The following is a 21,115-nucleotide window of genomic DNA, read 5'->3' as shown; positions in this document are numbered from 1 at the left end:
TCTTCTGAGCTGGGAATTTCTGGTTAAAGGCCTGTAGTGCCTGCATATTTGAACTGCTTCTTACTGAAATTGGTACACCTTGTTTGCTGCAGCATAGACTAGATCCAGGCCTGCTGAATCTAGCTTTGTTTGTATGCTTGTTGTTTGTTTGCTTGTTATTTCCCTGAAATGCTAATTCCACCTAAAACACGGCTTTTCAGCACTTCTGTGGATCCCTAGTGATATCTGAATTGCTTACTGTACTTATTTCCTTGTTTCACTTGAATAAAAGTTACTGTTTGTTGTTTTTGCATTTAAGTTACCTGTAGCACATTGCATTTAAGTTACCTGGCACTTGCTCACTAAAGCAATTATACAAGTCAGCACTAAAAAATTAAAAGCACTACACGCTCACAAACTCCCCCTTGAGTACCGTGTTCCCCATTGGCCATTTTTTTTCAATTATAAAGGAATTCCCAATACTATTCTAGCATGTCCAAAGGTCAGTTGTCAATCTCCACTCCGGTCCAGCTGGTGAAGCTGGGAATCTTGAGGCAATGTTACAACTGCCTCATGTACACAGACAACCCTCTCCTCCTCCCAACAAATTCCAACACATGTGAGAGATGCAACCATATAGCCAAACTGGAGGCTAAGCTCTCTCAACTCAGTACTGGCGTAACCAGTCAGGAGGAAAAGGAAACCACAGTCACTACAATTCCAGTCTCACATAGACCTATCACGACAGCAAACCAAACACAAACGCACAAAAACATACTCGTAGGCTCTAAATAAAAATCTGCCTAAGCAGCAGAGACCTCCAAAGCAGACACCCAAGCAACCGCTACCCCAAAACAAAACACGTGCAACACATAGCTCACAAAGCCAGTGTGCCGAACAGTCACAGCCCTTAAGGCTAAACAACACACCTGATACACTTGTAATAGGTGACTATCGTCAGGCACACTGACGTCCTGCTCACCAGGCTGAACAAGGAGAAGGTCACGATGAGTTGCCGGTCGGGCGCTAGGATCCGCCACATAACAAGCACTCAGGTCACTCCAAGGCAAGTACAAATATGACTCAGTCATTGTCCATGCTGGTGTGAATGACCTGAGACGTACCTCCCTGGACTACATGAAAAGACAGAGGAGCTCTCTGAGCATGTAGCCCAGGCCGGTATGACCCTGACCTTGAGTAGCATCTTACCCTGACCAAGAATGATGCCACAATATGAAGACAAGATGATCAATTTCAACAATTGGCTTAAGTATTGGTGTCATTCAAAGGGGATCCAATGCCTGTCAGCCTGGGATGACATGCTCGACGAGCCACGATGCTTCGCTAGGGACGGCTTGCACCTATCACCCCTGGGCTTTCGGATATTGGCAAAGGCTCCTGCTACCCCCATAGTGCCTTTTTTAGGCAAGGCTCAAAAGACAAACCCACCTCCATAGGTATCACAAGGGATAAGAAACTAAGAGTAGTGCTACTCAACGCCAGAAGTCTAAACCTCAAGATGCATGCACTCGAAACTCTCCTTAGCATGGAGAGCATCGATATCTGTGCAGTAACAGAAACCTGGTTTCAAGGGTCCCGACAGCACCCCAGCACTACCAGGTTATACCTCATACCATGCTTTTCGGCCCCAAAACTTGGACCGAAATACAAAAGGAGGGGGGAGTATCAATATTCGTCAAAGATACCCACACCTCCAGGTTGGTAGCACAGCACGAAGCATCAGAGACTATCCATGTGCAACTAACAGTGGGTAAAACTGCCTTCCAGTTTATAGCCTGCTACAGACCACCCTCCCAAACCCAGGAACTCTACTCGGCCTTCCTGAGAACACTGGAAAATATGAAGGTCTCTCCAAACACCATTATATTGGGCGACTTCAACTACCCAAACATAGACTGGGAGCATTACTCTAGCTCCAACACCCTAGCCCAAATGTTCCTAGAATTTATAAACTCAAATGCTATGAAACAACTTGTTACCACTCCCACAAGAGGGGAAAGCATACTGGACCTGATCATCACCAACATGGGGACTCTGCTCCAGACCAGAAGTGTATCCCTCACTGGTAAGATCAGACCATAAACTAATCTCACTGATATTCACATCCCGACCCCACCCCCTGCCCAGAAAACCACAGTGAAAAACTTCTCTAAAGCAAATTTCACACTCCTCAAAACCGAGGTGGAATCCTTCAAAGCCTCCGGGCCTGTGGAAAATACGGCCCAGACCGCAGAATCCTTTATAAATGCATTCTATGACCACCTTCAGGAATGCATGGATCATGCAATCCCAAATAAAACCAAGACCCAATCCTCCAAAGGCAGACGTCCTGTCTGGTGGACCCCAGCCATAAACAAACTATACAATAGAAGGAGGAAGCTACTACATGATAGAGCAAAATCCCAAAAAGGGAAGGCATCTCTGATCAGTATTAGCAAAAAACTACGGGCACTCATCATCTAAGGCCAGCTTTGAGAGAAAAATTGCACAGGATACTAAGGATAATCACAAGGCTTTCTTTAGTTATGTTAGGAACCTGGGTGGGAATTCCCAGATATGCTCAGAATTAGTCCAAAATGACAAAAAATACACCGAACCCACAGACATTGCCAACATCCTAGCTGACAGGTTCAGCGCAACCCCCCCCCCCCACCAAAAGGGCAAATATCTATCCCAGCAGAGTGCTTCCCCCCTGACATCTCAGATGCTCAGGTAAGAGCCGCCCTCTCCAAAGCAAAAAACACAGCATCAATGGGACCAGACGGTGTCCCGGGCTGCCTCCTACATGAATTCCAAGAAGAGCTAAACCCAAACATAAAACTACTGTTCAATCTCAGCCTTACTACAGGATATGTACCCAAAGAGTGGCGTACAGCAACGGTGGTCCCTCTCCACAAAGGTGGTGTCTCAACGGATCCTGGAAACTATCGCCCCATAAGCCTGACTAGCTTGGTCTGCAAAGCTATGAAAAGGATCATCATGGACCTTATAAATAAAGATATTGGGGACCTACAGACACTGGATCCTACCCAGTTCGGCTTTGTTAAGGGCAGATCCTGCCTCTTAAACCTGGTCAATTTCTTTGAAACAGTCACCAAGGCCATTGACGAGGGGAAGGTGGTCCACACAGCCTACCTGGACCTCGCAAAAGCCTTCGATACGATACCCCACTCGAGCATTATAGATAAGCTCACCAGCTTAAATATAACCCCCTATGTCACTAGATGGGTTGCAAACTGGCTCAAAGACAGAACCCACATGGTTAGAATTGCTGGAGCCATGTCAGACTCCAAACCAGTTACAAGTGGCGTCTCACAAGGCTCAGTCCTGGGACCTCTCTTGTTCGGTATATATTTCTCAGAGGTACAGGCTAACACGGGAGGATTGTGGCTGACCAAGTTCGCAGATGACTGCAAACTGGGAGCCATAATCGACTCTTCAGCCGACACAAGCATCCTCCAAAAGGGCCTCATAGAAACCGACAACTGGTGCCAGAGCCATGGCCTCAAGCTAAACGCCAAAAAGTGTATAGTCATCCCCTTTGGCAAAAACAAAGTGCCCACAAATTACCACACAAGTGGTAATCCATTAAGTACGGAAGTAATTAGGGACCTGGGGACCCAAGTTGATAGCAATCTCTCATTTGAAAACCACGTGGCCAAAGTGGTTAGAAAAACATTTTATATAGCCCACCTAATCATGAAGGGATTCACATCTAGAACAGGGGAGGTCATCGTGCCTCTTTACTCATCCCTCATCAGGCCCATAATTGAGTATAATGCCCCTTTTGGGATGTACCTTACCAGACACCTGCAGCAACTGGAAAGACCCCAAAAGTACCTCACCAAGAGGATCAAAGGGCTCAAACAGATGCCATATGCTGCCCGGTTAAAGAAACTCCAGCTCTACTCAGTGGCATACCGCCTGCTCAGAGGCGATCTGTGCCTGACGTATAAAGCTATGTCCAACCCGGAATTAATTGACATGCTGCACCTCAGAAAATCCAAATCCCATCAAGCTACGTGCTCGAGAGACTTGAACCTCAGCACTGAACCTCAGCACTGAAATAAATAGGACATGCTGGAGGGACAGATTCATAACCCAGAGGCTCCCTTCACTCTGGAATAAAATCCCAGTCCAGGTTAGGCAGAGTCCCTCATTGACTCTCTTCAAGAGGAATCTTGATGAGTGGATGGGGGATCGTAGGTTTACCCCGGGTATCACTTCTGTGTCACTGTTAGACAGAGGCACAGTATACTAACCTCGAAAAAGGGCATAGCAAAATTTAAAATGGGTGGCGAAAGCCAAACACACTCTGGCTAGGCTTATAAATGCCCTAGGGCAGATAGGTTCATAGGTTCATACTAGGCTAAGAAAATCTTTCTAGGGGTGTCAAACATGCCATGAACCACAACATATGAGGTAAGAAAAGATAATTACTAGTGTTGGCCGAAAAGCAGACTTGCTGAAAACAAGTGAAACAGTAAACACGGACTTCAGCTTTAAAATGGTATAGGGCTGCATAGTTTTCTAGCACTTAGAAACCTTGATGAGCGGATGGGTAACAGAAAATACACCCCTGGGATCACTTCACTGACCCTTCTTGACAGAGGCTCAGTTAATTAATCAATGGGGCAGCAAAAGCTGACACACTCTGGCTAGGCTTATAAATGCCCTCGGGCAGATAGCCTAGTACCTACCTATGAACCTTGAATTCCTATTTTGCAGTGTTTAAGTACCTTCTGTATAGAGGCAGTGTCCCCTTTGTGGGTTTCTGCAAGATGCTTCAGTTTCACTCCTAACATTCCAAAGACATGCCGTAGCTGAAAAGGTGAGCAGCTGAACTGCCTGTAGGTCTGTGTGTCTTACCCGAGAGGGGATGACTGGTGGTCTGTGGGTCTTACCCGAGAGGGGATGACTGGTGGTCTGTGGGTCTTACCCGAGAGGGGATGACTGGTGGTCTGTGGGTCTTACCCGAGAGGGGATGACTGGTGGTCTGTGGGTCTTACCCGAGAGGGGATGACTGGTGGTCTGTGGGTCTTACCCGAGAGGGGATGACTGGTGGTCTGTGGGTCTTACCCGAGAGGGGATGACTGGTGGTCTGTGGGTCTTACCCGAGAGGGGATGACTGGTGGTCTGTGGGTCTTACCCGAGAGGGGATGACTGGTGGTCTGTGGGTCTTACCCGAGAGGGGATGACTGGTGGTCTGTGGGTCTTACCCGAGAGGGGATGACTGGTGGTCTGTGGGTCTTACCCGAGAGGGGATGACTGGTGGTCTGTGGGTCTTACCCGAGAGGGGATGACTGGTGGTCTGTGGGTCTTACCCGAGAGGGGATGACTGATGGTCTGTGGGTCTTACCCGAGAGGGGATGACTGATGGTCTGTGGGTCTTACCCGAGAGGGGATGACTGTGTGTACCCTGCTGAAGTTCAGCATTCAGCATTTATGCCCTGAACCAATGGAGTGCCAAGATGGGCTCCAGCTTTCCAGTAATCAGGCCATGGATTAGGTGGGTAACCAGAATATAGAACACACAGAAAATACCACAAAAATAGTTTCTAACAAAAAAATAAAAACTAAAAATTAAATAAAATTCCCCCAAAACAGACTGAACTAAAAACAGAGTAAATCTGACCTACTAATCAAATTAATGTGTTGTAGCATGTTACACTAGAAACAACAAAGAGCACTGCAAAAATCAAGTGGGGGATGGAATCCAAAGGAGGACACTAGTAAATGCTTTCTCAACAGGACAAAACTTCTATATCAAAAGCCCACCTCACCCCTGGATACTCGTTTTTCCAGCTACTCTATAAATCCAGTGTAAACAGGGTCTACCAGGAACAGTATACCTATACACAGAAAAAGTGATTAAAAATCTTGCATTTTGAAATATTTTTACTGCAACTGAAACTGATACTGCAATATAAATGTTTTAAGTGTTGACTTTTTCTTTTACTTGAGTATTCTGAAAAAGAAAAAAAATAATTTTATACTTACAGTACAAGCTCCGTGTGGGTAATGCTCTTTTACATAGGCTCTTACCGCACTGTCTATGGAATTTCTCCATGATTCTATTGCATTTTCTATTTCATGGGGTTTTGGATCACTAGCCTCTTTTCTCAAGTGATCAAACTTAAAAGCAAGCTTGTTTCTTGGATCCAAAAATCTGCCATTTCCAATATCACCATGCTCTGTTATTAAAACCTGTAAACAGAAGGGGAAGATATTCTAAGCCATGGTCCATTTCACAACAACAAAGCAGGAAATAACTTCACAAAGTTCCGGGAGAAAAATTGCTAGTCAGACACAAGGCACCACAATGTACTTTATTAATCTTCTTTGTTTAATCTATCACAACTCTTTTTTAGCATAACAAACAATAGCTTTATTTTATCACACCCTTCTCACTGCCTTGAAACTCACTCCTACACCAACTGAAAATAGCAAACGTGCAAGGAATCACTGTGCAGAGTACAAAACCCTACCTGGGCAAATCCAAAGTTTGGCAAAGTAACAACAGCACACAATAAGAGTCATGCCTCAAAAAGACATCTCTCGAACTACTTTGTACCTCATGATTGGAAAGTGGGATTTCACTCCTAGTGCACTAAAAAATGCAAGCATTGGTGAATTGACTGGTGGCAAATCCTGCACACAACACTATATCAAACTGTTCAGCACTAAGGCTAGAGTCTTCAATGGATCCACCATCATCAATGATAATGGAGAAGTTGCTGAAACCAAAGGAAGAGCCTCCTATAGCAGGTGCAGCAGCCTCTCAACAGCTGGCACGTTATGGCCAGCTGGTCACGAGGCAAATGAAGGGGTAGAAGATGTGACACTAGTCTCTGTCATCACAGTCATCATCCCTTCACAATCCAACTTAATAGTCATGGGAGGACTTTGGAAGGATATGGGAAATCACACCAAGGCACACAAAGACTGAAGGAGAAACAGACTCATTAGCTCAACTTCAACAACAGAGAAGAAACTTCTAACATCTTTCCTGGCAGCAGGACAATCACAAAAAGTCAATTTGGGACACGTGATAGATACCATCTCAAAAATGATCTTTTCCATGGAGGCAGGAAGCACTAAGAGAAATATTGGTCTTGGCCATCTTAAGAGGACTAAGGGAGGTCTTCAAGAAAAATCAAGAGGCTGACTCATTGACTTTTGTCTTATGAAGCCCGAGTACAGAATCAAATTTACCTCCAAGAAGCGACTTTAAAAAAATTAACTTACTCAGTCATACTTGTTCTAACTTTGGCTACAGGGTATGCCAACAGACCTCTCCCTCTCAACTGTCGCTATTTTCCAGGAATGTTCCTGTTTTTGGGCCCAACTTACTCCTGCACATACATTCCTATTACTGGAGTTTTGCCCCTATTTTAGGCTTGATTTACCCCTTCACACAATTTTCTGAATCCCCTACAACACACATTACATAAAACCACACTACATGACCAACATACAAGTGGCAACAACAATTTAAAGAAAGAGGAGACATCTTACATCTCCATGTTTTGGAAAGCAAAACTGGAATGACCTGGTGTGATATAATTTTGCAATCTAGTTCATTAAAGTCTAAAGATTTTACATGGACTCTGATAATGTGCTTACATTTTTCACCACTCATTTTTTAAAGATGCGTTTCCGAGTAGTACTTCACATTGCTACTAGAGAAGTGGAAGAGCCGCATGCTATTTGGTGTTCAAATCTTATGCTAATTAGATGTCCACATTTTTTTTACAGCTGGATGGTCCTAGTTTTCAAGGACCTTTGTTCCTATGTTCAATGTCTGCAGACTGAGAGGTATGCACACCACACAAACCTAACTACAGAGCCAACAATTCTAAACAAAATTCTAGCTAAATAATTGAACTGTAAAAATGGTGAACATACTTATGACAGCAGAAGACGAATGCAAAACAACTCTGATAGAAAATACATCACCAATACAGAAATATCTTGCCTGAAATCAGAAAGGGTAAGCAAAAATACATAACACTGATCCTGAAGATTTTAATCAAGTTGCTCTAAATTTAGCAGAATTAGTATAAAAGATCAGCCTGGAGCAACCTCACCAATTTGAGCTTGTTCAACAGAAAAAAAATGTTCTCGAGAAAGGAAGGAAGGAGAAAGAGAATTTATAGGAGGGGGCAGCAGCTAAAGCCTGGTAAATTTTTACATGTCAAGCTGACAAGCAACTATGGTAATTATTTCTACTGGTTGAAAAGAACTAACTGGATCATCCAAGATTGTGAGACACCACGAGACAGAAGATGCACCCAGTGTAAGCACAGTGATGAAAGATGGGGAAATTTATGGCTTAAATTTGAATTTCTGTAGCCAACCACTTATAGCATGGAGGATTTGCTTTAACCATCACCAAATCTTTACAGAAGCGAGGAGCTAGACTGCAACTCAAGTTTGTCTAGTTAGAGTTACAGCCACTAGCAAGAGTCTCCCCCAAGAAAATATACTTCAGCTTTGTAGAGAGAAAGAACAGTTTTGTACCTACCATAAATGTAGATGTTAGAGTGTTCACACTGCTGCAGTCATCACACTTGGGTTATCCTGCCGTCAGGCGGTCCCGGAGTTGGCCGGAGTTCTAAAGTCTTGGTCCGGCGTCGGTTGCTGTCGCTTCTTCCCTGACGTCAGTGCGCCAGTGGTATACAAGATGCATCCAACGTCATTTTCTTCAGTTTTTCTTGCCCCAGATGTCAGGTGCCACCTAGTAGGTAGGCAATACATACAAAATAAAACAATACCTTCAGTCACAAGCAAATACACCACAAAGGTTGTATAGGATAGAAAGGTATAGATAAGGCCAGCTAGTTCAGAGGGGATGGAGGGAGGGTAAACTGGACTGCAGCAGTGTGAACACTAACATCTACATTTATGGTAGGTACAAAACTGTACTATGTTCATCGTGTTACACTGTTGCAGTCATCACACTTGGGTAGAATCCCAAAGCTAAGGTTGGGTGGCTGGTCTATAAAGAGTTAGGTTTGGCTATGAGACCCTGCAGAACTGCAGTGGCAAATCCTGCTCTGGATTTAGAGTAAAGAGGCAGGAGGTAATGCTTGGTAAAGGTGTGCACTGAAAAGCTGCAGCCTCCAAAATTTCCTTGGTAGGTACTCCTCTGAGAAAGGCCGCTGAAGTGGCTGTAGCCCTGGTGGAATGTGGCCTAATGCTATTTGGGACTGATTTACCATATTGTGTGTAGCAGTAACGAATACAGTGTCCTATCCATTTGGATATAGTCTGCTATGAGATAGCCTTGCCCTGTGATCCTGCAGCATATGCTACAAACAGTTGCTCAGTTTTCCTGATAGCTTTTGTTTTGTCCAAGTAGAATTGTAGCTGCCTGTGTATGTCCAAAGAATGCAGAAGTTTCTCCCCTTTATTCTGGGGTGTGGATAAAAAGCTGGCAAATGGATGGTTTGGTTAAGAGCCACACTAGATACCACCTTTGGCATAAAGGTAGTGTTTGTCCTTAAAGAAACCCTGTCCTGATGAAAAATTATGAAAGGTTCCACTGCCATTAATGCCTGTAGCTCCGAGACTCTTTGTGCTGAAGTTACTGCCAGGAGCAGAGCTGTTTTCCATAAATATTTTAGATCGGCTGTATTGGCTGGCTCAAAAGGTGGCAGGGTCAGTTTTTCCAAAACAAAATTGAGGTCCCAAGTTGGTGTTGGTGCTCTCTGGGACGGTCTTGTGTTTTTAGCCCCTGAGGTACTGCTTTAGCAAGGGATGAGAGAATAAAGGCGGATCCGTGTTGTAATGTGCTGAAATGGCAGAGGCGTGGATCTTAATTGATGAGAAGGATAGGCCTCTGTCCAGCATCTCAGTTAAGTATTGTAAAACCTGAGGAATGTTTGGTACAAGAGGGTCAAGGCTTTGAGCCTGGTTCCAGGCGCAGAATCTCTTCCATTTTTCTGAGTAAGCTTTCCTGGTGCTAGGCCTTTTGGCCTCCAAAATGACATCAACAACCGCTTTAGAGAGGTATTGCCTGTTTGACTAATAAATCTGCCATGCAGCCAGGTTTAGGGTTTTGAGCTGACCGTGCAGGATCTGATTGTTTTGTTGAGTCAGAAGGGGTGGAATTTGAGGCAAAATCCATGGTGGGCCTTGAGCTAGGTTCCTTAAGATAGGGTACCAGTGCCGACGTGGCCAGTCTGGAGCAATCAGGATCATCTGTGGTTTCTCTCGTCTGGCTTTTAGGAGTACCTTTGAAAGGAGAGGCAGAGGCGGGAAGGCATAAAGTTTTAGGTTTTTCCAGCTGAACAAAAGGGCATCCACTTTCCATGCTTGTTTGTGATAAGTCCTTGTGCAGTATTTTTGTAGTTGGCAATTCAGTGGGGAGGCAAAAAGATCTATGCCTGGGCATCCCCATTTTTGCATTACCATGCTGAAGATTTGTGGATTCAATTTATATTCGTGAGGGTCCAGGATATTTCTGCTTAGATCGTCTGCCAGAGTGTTTTTCTTTCCTGGCAGGTATTGTGCTTGCAGGTGAACTTGGTACGTTATAGCGGTGCTCCACAAGGTCATGGCTTGCCTGCATAGGGGGTAAGAATGAGTGCCCCCTTGCTTATGTACCACATTACTGTGGTGTTGTCTGTCTTTATTAATAATTGGTCTGGATGCAGAAGGTCGTTGAAAGCTGTTTGGGCATTTTGCACAGCCAACATCTCTTTTTGATTGATGTGAAGATGCATCTGGTCTGTGGTCCACTTGCCCTGAATGCATTTTCCTGCCATGTGTGCTCCCCAGGCGTAATCCGAAGCATCTGTTGTTAGAGTCTGCCTGGCTGTGGGTAGGGTAAAAGGCTGACCCTTGTTTAGGTGACATGCCTGTGCCCACCATCGAAACTCCTGTTGTAGGCAGGAAATCAGTGGTATTACTGCTTCTAAACTGTGAGTGCTGAGTCCAAGCACTTTTTAGGTACCATTGTAGTTTCCTCATATGCAGTCTGGCATATGGTATTAGTAGTATGCAGGATGCCATGAATCCCAGGGAGATGGGACTTTTTTGCCAGTAACTGAAAATATCGAGTTAGTTGAACCGGTTTGTCTGGCATGAGGTAAGCCATCTCGGCCGTTGAATTTAAGCTGGCACCCAGGAATATAATCTGTTGTGAGGGTACTAGTTTTGACTTCTTTTCGTTTACTGTGTACCCTACAGAAGTTAGTAACCTTTTTACAAACGCCAGATGCTGTAGAAGAATATCCTTTGTCTCTGCTTGAATGAGGCAGTCGTCCAGGTATGGATATATTTGAATTCCCTTTTGTCTGCAAAATGCAATTACTGGTGCCAGGCACTTTGTGAAGACCCTGGGCGCAGTAGATAAGCCAAAGGGCAGTGCAGAGAATTGGTAGTGCATTGTACCAGCTTTGAATCTGAGGTATCTTCTGTAATTTTGTCTGATAGGTACATGCAGGTACGCCTCTGAGGTCCAAAGTAACAAGCCAAGTGTTCTTGCCCAGCATGGGTAGAAGCTGCTGCAATGTCAACATTTTGAATTTCGGAATATCCAGGTAGGTATTTAGAATTGAAAGGTCTAGTATGGGCCTCCAGGCCTTGTCCTTTCTGGGGGCCAGGAAGAGTCTTGAGTAAAATCCTTGTCCTTGTTCCTGCTGTGGTAGTTTTTGAATAGCTCTCATGTCCATGAGGGCTGAAAGTTGTTTTTGTGCCTCTGCCCATTAATTTTGTGGCAGGTCTGGCATTCTTTTTAGTTTTGGTAAAGTATGAAAGTGGAACCTGTAACCTTGAGACACAATATTTAGAACCCATTTGTCTTGGGAGATTGTTTGCCAGTTTTGGAAAAAAACGTGCGAGTTTTCCCCCCAAGGGGGCTTCCAAAAGGGAAATGCTTGGCGTACGAAGGGGAAAGTCACTGTGACCGTTTCCTGTAAGGTTGAGACTTGTCCTCACCTCCTTTTGGGGTTGAGGTGCCCCACTGTCATTGTCTGTTTGAGCTTTGGGGTTGAGATCTGCCTCTAGGGCGCCTGTATCTGCCTCTCTGTGGTATGTCTGACACTGGAAAGGACCAATTTTTTGTAGGCCAATTTCTGCTAAATCGAGGTGGCTGTACACGTAAGAAATCCTTGACTGTTTGCATAGATTTTGCTTTATCCTCCATTTTCTTTAACACTTCTTCTGCCTCAACACCAAACAAGGTATCAAGCTGTAAAGGAGCATCCAATAATTTTGCCTTAACATGATCAGGTAAACTCTGTTCTTTTAACCAAGCATGCCTTCGAATCACCGAACCTGTAACTGCAGCTCTACAAGAGGCCTTTAGAATCAAAACCACATTGCAGAGTATGTTTTCCCACCTGTTCAACTGCATGCAATAAATCCTGCATTTCTTTACAATCAGGAGCTTCTGAGCTTGCAAGCATTTTCTGTTTTAATTGAGCCATTAAATATTGTTGGTACTTAAGCATGTGAAACTGGCAATTTAAAGCTCTTACTGCTAAAGTTGCAGAAGTGTATACTTTCTTCCCCCATCTGTCCAAAGCTCTGGAATCTCTGTCAGAGGGTACTGGATTTTTTGCAATGGAAGCCTTAACCCCTTTTGGACCCTGGGAAATAGTTTCTGGATCAGCAGTAGGGTTGTTATAAAGAAACTTGTGAGAGTCAGGAACTCTGTAGTACCTATCCGGCTTGGCTGGTGCAGGGGGCAAGGAATCGGGAGATAAGCTGGATTCAGAGAACACATCATCCACAATATCTAGCACAGGCGGAATAGCCAGGGGCCTGTGCTGAGGCAATAAAAGGAAATCTCTGAGCCTTTTCTTAGATTCTGAGTAATCCTGACTTTCCCAATGGAAATGTTCCCTCATGGTATGTAAAGTTTCCCCAAAAGAATAATCCTAAGGAGGAGAGGCTGAAGGGATAGATTCTTCAGCATCAGAGTCCTCATAGGGGCGTAGAGAATATCCCTGGTCTGAAGAGGAATCGGAGGAAATGGAAACCTGATCAGAGGAATCAGTCTGTTATCCTGCCTAGGCCTTTTCTCAGGAGGGGGATGGGAACCCGATTAGAGTAATGAGGTCTTCGGCCATTTTAAGCATCTGTTTCTTAGGCATGGATGCTTGTCCAGGTGAATGCTGTACTTGTTTCTTTGTCTTTAGTGGTACTTTTATCTTGGCTGTAGTTTTAATGGTAAGTTGTGAAGGTCTGAAAAGACCCTCAGAAGCCGATGCCTGCTCAGCGGCTCCCGACCCATCGCCTCACTGAGAACCGGCGACTGGCCTAGAAGAGGCTTCGTCGTCAGTTTTGGACCTCGGATGTCTTTATCCTTGTCCTTGCGTTTTTTCGGTATTGCGGTCGTCGGTTGATCCGACAGCATAGTATAATTGAACCTTCGGCCAAAGTAGTGCAAAGCAAAATCAAAACGCCTTTTAATAGTACGTTTGTTAAATCTAGCACAAGCGTCGTGATCAGGGCCTAGGCATGGAATACAGTAAGAGTGGAAGTTCTTATGAGGTATTTGCTTTCCACAAGAAATACAATTAACTTTTTCTGACATCGGTCTGAGGCAAGAAAAAAGTTTCCCCAACGGGGTACTTAGCTTTAATGTAGACTTCGGATCTGAAATTCCTCTTCGAAAATCTCAGGGATCGGCCGACCGGCACTTGCGAACTGCTTCTGGAACCGCGCCGCAAGAAAGACTGAAGAAAATGGCGTCGGATGCATCTTGTATACCCCTGCGCACTGACGTCAGGGAAGAAGCGACAGCAACAGACGCCGGACCAAGACTTTGGAACTCTGGCCGACTGCGGGACCGCCTGGTGGCAGGATAACCCAAGTGTGATGACTGCAGCAGTGTAACACAGTGAACATCAGGATCACATGAAAGAAACGTTACTAACACAAAATAATGCCTCAGGGTGAAAAGAGACTTTAATGGTGGCTCATGTGAAAGGTGCCAATAAAATGCTTCAAAGACTTAGGCAAGAGAAGGAGAGTCCACTCTGGAAAGAGAAGAGGTTGCAGATAATGTTAAATGAAATGTGATTAAGAATAATGGAGGCAGGAATCAGAAATCTGAGAAGCAGTCCAGAAAAGAAGAGAGCGAGCTTGGAAAAGGGTCCCATTTATGAGGGCCCCCAATGGAAAAAAAATGCTAGCAGGAAGGTCTATGTGAAGACTAAACTATTACTACTCCTCTATCCAAAAAAGCAGAATTACTAGTTATTAGAGGAACTGGAATCCCATTCTGTCAGTTTTTGAGACAGCAGGTCAGGATAAGGTTTGCCTGATGGAGGAGGCAAGGGAGTCTCTAAGTGATACAAGTACAATGACAGCTCATGATTTTATGGTTGCAGCATCAAATCTGTCAAAGCCAGAAAGGCTTTAGGAAGAGAACTCTGGCCATGAAGCCTGGTTTACTGAATGAAGCTCATCATTAGAAGAAATGGGGGTGGGGAAGAGTATGCCATCTGTGTAGAGGGGCCTTACTGGGTGACCTCTTAGAACATGCATCACAGACAATTAGTCTCACTAGGCTGGTGGTCTCTCTTCAGGGAAGACCCGAGGTGGTATTTATACTACTAGGGGAAATCTGACAAGAGCATCAGAGAATTTCCTTTACTTTTTTCAATAGGTGTCGTGGGATCTTGTATCCAACTAAGCTACCACCAACTCAGGCAGACAGAACCTCAGCTTAATGTCTCAGCAGAAGAGACATGACCAATTGAGCAAGTACTCAAACATCTTTAACAGAAGATGGGAATCCTGAGATGATCAGACAAACCCTTGATCATATGCCCATTCCAGCTCCCCTCCCAACACAGTTGATTCATCCATGGCTATCATTGCCTGAAGTGCCTACAACAGAAAAGGGTCTTCTGTTGTCAAAACAGATCCATCTAACCATCAATTAAGGTCTGACCTACAAGTTTTGGATATTCTGATGTCAAAACAAAGATACTGATACTCTAGAACCACCAGACCTAAAGAATCCACTACAGAACTCACATGTACTGCTGCTGAAATGAGACCTAGTACTTGGAAACAAAGCACCTCTTTGGCCCTCTTCAAAAGGAACCTTGACGATTGGATAGGAGATGGGAAATTCACCCTGGGGATCATGTCAGTCGCCCTGCTAGACTGGGGTCCAGGGAAGTAAATACTGTGGGAAGAAATAGCCAGTGAATTGTTATGGCTAGGCTTGTACAGGCCCTAGGGCCAATAGCCTAGTACCAACCTATGAACCTATAAAAAGGTCTACAGACACAAACTGAGATCAGTTTCAGTGTCTTTGAGATAAGTCAAGGTACCAAATTCTGCAGGGTCTGTATCTTGGCTCAACTGCAAGATGAGTCTAAGAAGTGGTTAGAAAAAAAAACAGATACAAGTTTTTGAAAACAAATTTGTACTTTGGTTTAGGAAGGGAGAAAGAAGAGTAGAACTCTAGCATTGTTGTTGTTTTTTTTTTTTTTTTGTGGTTTTGCTGAGGTATTTTAGAAGCTCTGGAATATTCTTTGATTCATGATTGCAGCACAGTATGACGACTGTTCTAACAGAGAAATTCTGAATTATCTGTCACTTCATTAAATCATGACAAAATTACAGCTTTACCTGAGGGTGGAGTGGCCATACTGCAGGTTTCTTTATGTCACAATGTAATGGTCCAAGAGGTTTTGACTTACAAAAAAAAATCTCCACAATGAATCTGGAGATAAAGCTCTATAAGAAAAGATTTCTACTTGTACACACCTGAGATCAGCTAAGGAAAAAAATAAAATAAAAAAAATAAATAAAATAAAGATGGTAAAACCACAAGGGTCTGCCTTCTACTAGCCAAATTTAAAGAAAGGCAAGGAAGATCTGGAGAGAGGCATTTGTGGTACAAAATGAGGAGAACAATGGCTCCCGACAGCCTAGGTATGCAGTCCAAATGCCTTTGGCCATCAATCCTGCTGTTTACACAGGATGGACCTTTTACTGGTATGACATACAGATAAAAAGTTCATCTTTAGTAGTCACAAGGACACAGCCCTTAGCTAAACCCATGACGGCAGACACCCAAGGGGAACAAACACCGATGACAAGTCTGATCAGAATACTTGGGAGACTTGCAAATGATAACGTCCTCTATGAAGTGCCTCAAAAAGCTGCTGCAACTAAAATGTCAATGGACAAGAGTCACTCGAGTGGTATTATGGAAAGACCATGGCTGTAGCTATGAGCCCTGATGGAAGCAATTTTTTTTTTTTATTTGAGTGCAAGTGTATGCACTACATGTCAAAGCAATTTGCTAACCATCTGAAGAGGCTGCATTCTGTAATCTTAAAGCACAATTCAGACTTGGCAAAAATTCACACTTGGCAAAAGAAACAAAAACTATGATCTGTGTGGAAAATAAGACTCTTATGTACATAAAATGTAAGCACCTAATCTGCCACAAGTCCAAGATCAGCTCCTCTTATCTACACAATAAGCCACGTATTCACCATGATTATGTTACTCACGAAAAAATACAAGTAAATTAAAAGCTTGGTTTAGGTTGGACTCTGTGGCAACTGTAGATTGACAAGTCAGTTCGAAGTTTCAGCCTTTCTTTATGGAAAATTAAGATAGTTTAAAAGAAAAAAAACCCTCACATATAGTAAACATTTCAATTAAGATTTTCAAATCAGCAGAGGCAGCTGATTCAAAGTGCTGTAAACGGCATGAAATAAAAGTCTTAACAAGGAACAAGATCTCAGAGAGGTCCAAGGTGGAAAGCACTACAGAAAAATGCTTAGACTGCCAAGAATGACATTTGGCAAATAAACCTTAGAGCAATAAAAATGATCAGGTGTTGATAAAGGTGTACAAACTGCACTTCAGTGCAGTCTTCTATTTAGATGCTGCCTACTGCGGCAACTTGCTCTCAAATAACCAAGATAAGGCACCTGCTTTAGATTTAAACTACTTATTTTTTAAAAACTTTTTAGAAAATGCAGCACACTACAATTTACGACACCTGCTTCTCTAACAGCAGATGTGCAGCCCTGGCAGAAGTGCTAACAAGTGGACTGTCACACTGTTAATTTTCAAAGTGTCTTCTCAATCACATCAAATATGTTTCAAGCTTTACTGATTCCTGTGCAGTCCGTTTAACAAGGAACTGTGATTCAACAGCCAAGGTACTGTTTTTGGGACTTATTCAGGGGTACAGCACAGCTTAAAATAGGGCTTACTGCAGGTCAAGATTACAAAGGGGACACTACCGAAGTATTTATTTAAAATATATTTAACATTTATTTACAAGAAAAGTCCGAATGGGACAGAGCCCATTTTCAATGTAGGCCTGGGAGAAATGCTCTAGATGCAGGTTTTGGGATGTGGGAGGAAACCAGACCACCCGGAGGAAACCCACACAAATGCAGGAAGGACATACAGACTCCACAAAGAAGGCACCCAGCCAAGAATCGAACCGGAGAACCTCTTGCAGTGAGGCGACAACTCTAACCTGAGCACCACTGCGCTGCTGAGTAGTGAATATGTGAATATGCCTGTCTTCACATTTAAATATACATTTACAGCTCTAGAACTAATAGTTTAACAAAGTTTTGAAAATTTTCCAAACAGTTTCTTTTGGAAATTCAAACTTGATATATGGGGAGTTTACTATAACAACAAAGTGTCACAGTTCTGCACTCATCACAGACGTTAATTTCACTGAATTTTTAAGGTTTTACAAGAGATTTTAGGAATCACCATTTTAGCATTCATTCTTCCATAAAATATTGCAAATAAATAAATAAACTTCCTTGTATGAGACTCGAAACCTTTCAGCTTTTACACCTTTCATTTTCAGACTGGGCCTTGCTATTCTCATGCTTTTCTTGTGCTTTAGAGAGACTCCGAATCTCTGCATTCCCTTAAGGTACTTGTACTTCTTACTAGGTACAGTCCTAGCGAAAATGGGACAAATAAGTGCTGCAATCGTTCAGTGAAACGTTTTTGGTGAAAACGGAGCAATTTCAGATAACGGCATCTTTGTGACTTAGCTTTTAGCTCAAACTTGAAATATTTAGTATACAACAGTAACCAACTCAAGTCAAAAAAGGCAAAACATGAATATCTTATGAGAAGTTACCAAATTTAGTATTTAATAAATCAGTAGGGAAAAAAGTTAAGGGCCACTTGCATATTAAGAAAAAACGGCACTATTAGACATGCTGGTGCAAAAGGATCACAGATTGTTGAATGTTGTGGAGTACCTTAGTCAAACGGTCCTGGTCTCTCATCGACAGCACTTCATTAACCTCTAAACCTGCTGTTTAGCCATTCAGAAAGTACAGTTGTGCACACTTACCATAAATGTAGATGTTCGAGTGTATTCACTGTTGCAGTCATCACATTTGGGTTATCTGCTTGCAGTAGTCCTCAGTCGGCCTGATTAACAAAGTCTTGGGTCCTGCATTGGTTGCAGTCTCTTCTTCCGTGACGTCAGGGGTATAAAACATGCAGCAGACACCATTACATCAGTGTCAGGTGCCCCCCTAATGGGAAGCAATTAAACATAAAAGCACAAAGATATACCTCCAACAGATTTTAAGCATAGTAAAGGAAAGTAGAGGTATAGCCAAATGAAATTAGGGGGCTGGAGGGAGGGTAACAAGGACTGCAACAGTGAATACACTCAACATCTACATTTATGGTAAGTGTACACCAACTGTACTATGTTCTTCGGGTTCACTATTGCAGTCATCATATTTGGGTATATTCCCAAAGCTATGGTTGGGAGGAGGACTTTAGATAGCATTAGGACCAGGTATAAGGCCCTGCAAGACTGCAGTGGCAAAGCCAGCTCTGGATTTAGAGAAAACTAGCAAATGGTAATGCTTGGTGAAAGTATGTATAGAACTCCAGGTAGCAGCTTCAAGGATGTCCCTGGAAGGGAAACCTCTGAGAAAGGCTGTAGAGGTAGATGCAGTCCTGGTGGAGTGGGGTCTGATCCCCTGTGGGATAGGTTTTCCATGGTGCTTATAGCATAAATGGATGCAATGGCCTATCCATTCAGAAATGGTTTGCTTTGAAATAGCCTTTTCCTCTGCCCCTGCAGCAAATGCCACCAGCAGTTGGTCTGATTTCCTTTGAGGTTTAGTCCTGTCCAAGTAGAATCTAAGTTATCTGTGCACATCTAAGGAGTGCAGTATCCGTTCCCCCTTGTTCTGTGGATTAGGTAAAAGGTTGGCAAATGAATGGACTGATTAAGAGCCACACTGGAAACCACCTTGGTAATGGAGGGATTGGTTCTGAGGGACACCCTGTCCGCATGAAAGATGATGAAAGGCTCCACTGCCATAAGGGCCTGTAATTCAGATACCCTTCTTGCTGAAGTGATTGCGAAAAGGAAAGCCGTTTTCCAAGAAAGGAATTTTAAATCTGCAGTAGCAGCTGGCTCCAAAGGAGGAAGAGTGAGTTTCTCTAATACAAAGTTAAGGTCCCAGGCAGGAGTTGGAGCTCTCCTGGGTGGTCTTAAATTTTTGGCCCCTCTGAGGAACTGCTTGAGCAGTGGATGAGAAAAGAGGGGAGGTTCTGTGTTATAATGAGCTGAAATGGCCGAGGCGTGAATTTTGATGGAGGAGGAAGAAAGGCCCTTGTGAAGCATCTCAGTTAAGCATTGTAAAATCTGAGGTAGATTGGGCACTGCTGTGCTCATCTCTTGAGTTTGGTTCCAGGCACAGAATCTTTTCCATTTGTCAGCATAAGATTTTCTAGTACTAGTCCTCCTTGCCTCTAAAATGATATCCATTACTGGTTTACTGAGGAGTGGCAAACGGGAGATTAGGTAATTAGCCAGGCTGCTAGGTTCAGTGACTGAAACTGAGGGTGCAGAATCTGGTTCTCCTGCTGAGGCAATAGGGTAAGAGTCTAAGGCAGGTGCTATGGGGCCAACTGTGACACTGCGCAAGAGGGGGTACCAATGTTGGAGTGTCCCGTCCGGTGCAATCAAAATTGTCCTTTGTTTGTCTTGTTTGATCTTTAGTAGTACTTTGGAGAGCAGAAGTAGAAGAGGAAAGGCATAACCTGATAGGCTTTTCCAGCTGAAGGACAGAGCACCCACTTTCCAAGCTTGTTTGTGGGGAGTCCTTGTGCAAAATTTGTCCAATTGGTAGTTCTGGGGGGAGGCAAAAAGGTCTATGTCTGGGCTCCCCCATTTGCTTGTCAACATGTTGAAAATCCTTGGTTCCGGTTTCCACTCATGTGGGTCCATGAGGTTTCTGCTTAGTCTGTCTGCCAGTGTAATTATCCTGGCAGGAGACTGAGCTTGTAGATGCACTTGGTAGCTCAGGGCTGTGTTCCACAATGCCATGGCTAGTCTGCAGAGGGGGTAAGAACGTGTGCCTCCCTATTTATGTACCACATAAGTGGTGTTGTCCACTTTACCATTAATTGTCCTGGAAGAATGTGATCCTTGAACGCTGTACAAGCATTCTGTACAGCTAACATTTCTTTTTGACTGATATGCAGGTGCATTTGACTTGGGTTCCATTTGCCCTGAATGCACTTCCCTACCAGGTGAGCCCCCCCTTCATAGTCTGATGCATCTGTTAGGGTTTGGGCGGCAGCGGGTAGTGTGAATGTAGTCCCTTGTTTTGGTGGCTGGCCTCTGCCCACCAAATGAACTCTAGGCAAGGTATGATAGGAATCATTGCTTCTAGATCCTGAGAATGCTGACACCATAGGCTTTTTAGATACCACTGTAGTTTCCTCATATACAGTCTTGCATATGGAATTAGAAGAATGCAGGATGCCATGAACCCCAAGGTTTGTAGTATTTGCCTTGCAGATAGGAGGGTTCTGGTGGCCACTTGTTTAAATTAGGTTGTCAAATGAATTTGTTTCTCTGGCGCAAGGACAGCCATCTGGGAAGTTGTATTCAAGCTTGCTCCCAGGAATATTGACAGGGTATCAGGTGTGATTTATTTTCGTTTATGGTGTACCCCATACAAGTTAGCACCCTTTGTACAAAGGCCAGATGCTTCAAAAGTATGTCCTGGCTTTCTGCCTGAATTAGACAATCGTCCAGGTATGGGTATATTTGAATATTTCTTTGCCTGCAAAATGCAATGACTGGAGCTAGGCACTTTGT

At 43.7% G+C, this 21,115-nt stretch overlaps 1 protein-coding gene across 1 annotated transcript in view; it reads right to left on the bottom strand.

The window, feature by feature from the left end:
* The window catches only part of CAPZA2 (capping actin protein of muscle Z-line subunit alpha 2), a 382,121-nt gene that overhangs the window by 200,124 nt on the left and 160,882 nt on the right, over window positions 1-21,115 (bottom strand). Inside the window, exon 5 of the mRNA XM_044088708.1 lies at window positions 6,001-6,207. Coding sequence (XP_043944643.1) covers window positions 6,001-6,207 — 207 coding nt within the window. The remainder of the gene's footprint in view (window positions 1-6,000; window positions 6,208-21,115) is intronic.

This window comes from Protopterus annectens, chromosome 11.part0, assembly GCF_019279795.1.
Source record: "Protopterus annectens isolate FY-2018-M chromosome 11.part0, PAN1.0, whole genome shotgun sequence".
Taxonomy (NCBI): Eukaryota; Metazoa; Chordata; order Ceratodontiformes; family Protopteridae; genus Protopterus; species Protopterus annectens.
Note: the sequence above shows the minus strand (reverse complement) of the source record. Positions and strands in the feature narration are given on the sequence as shown.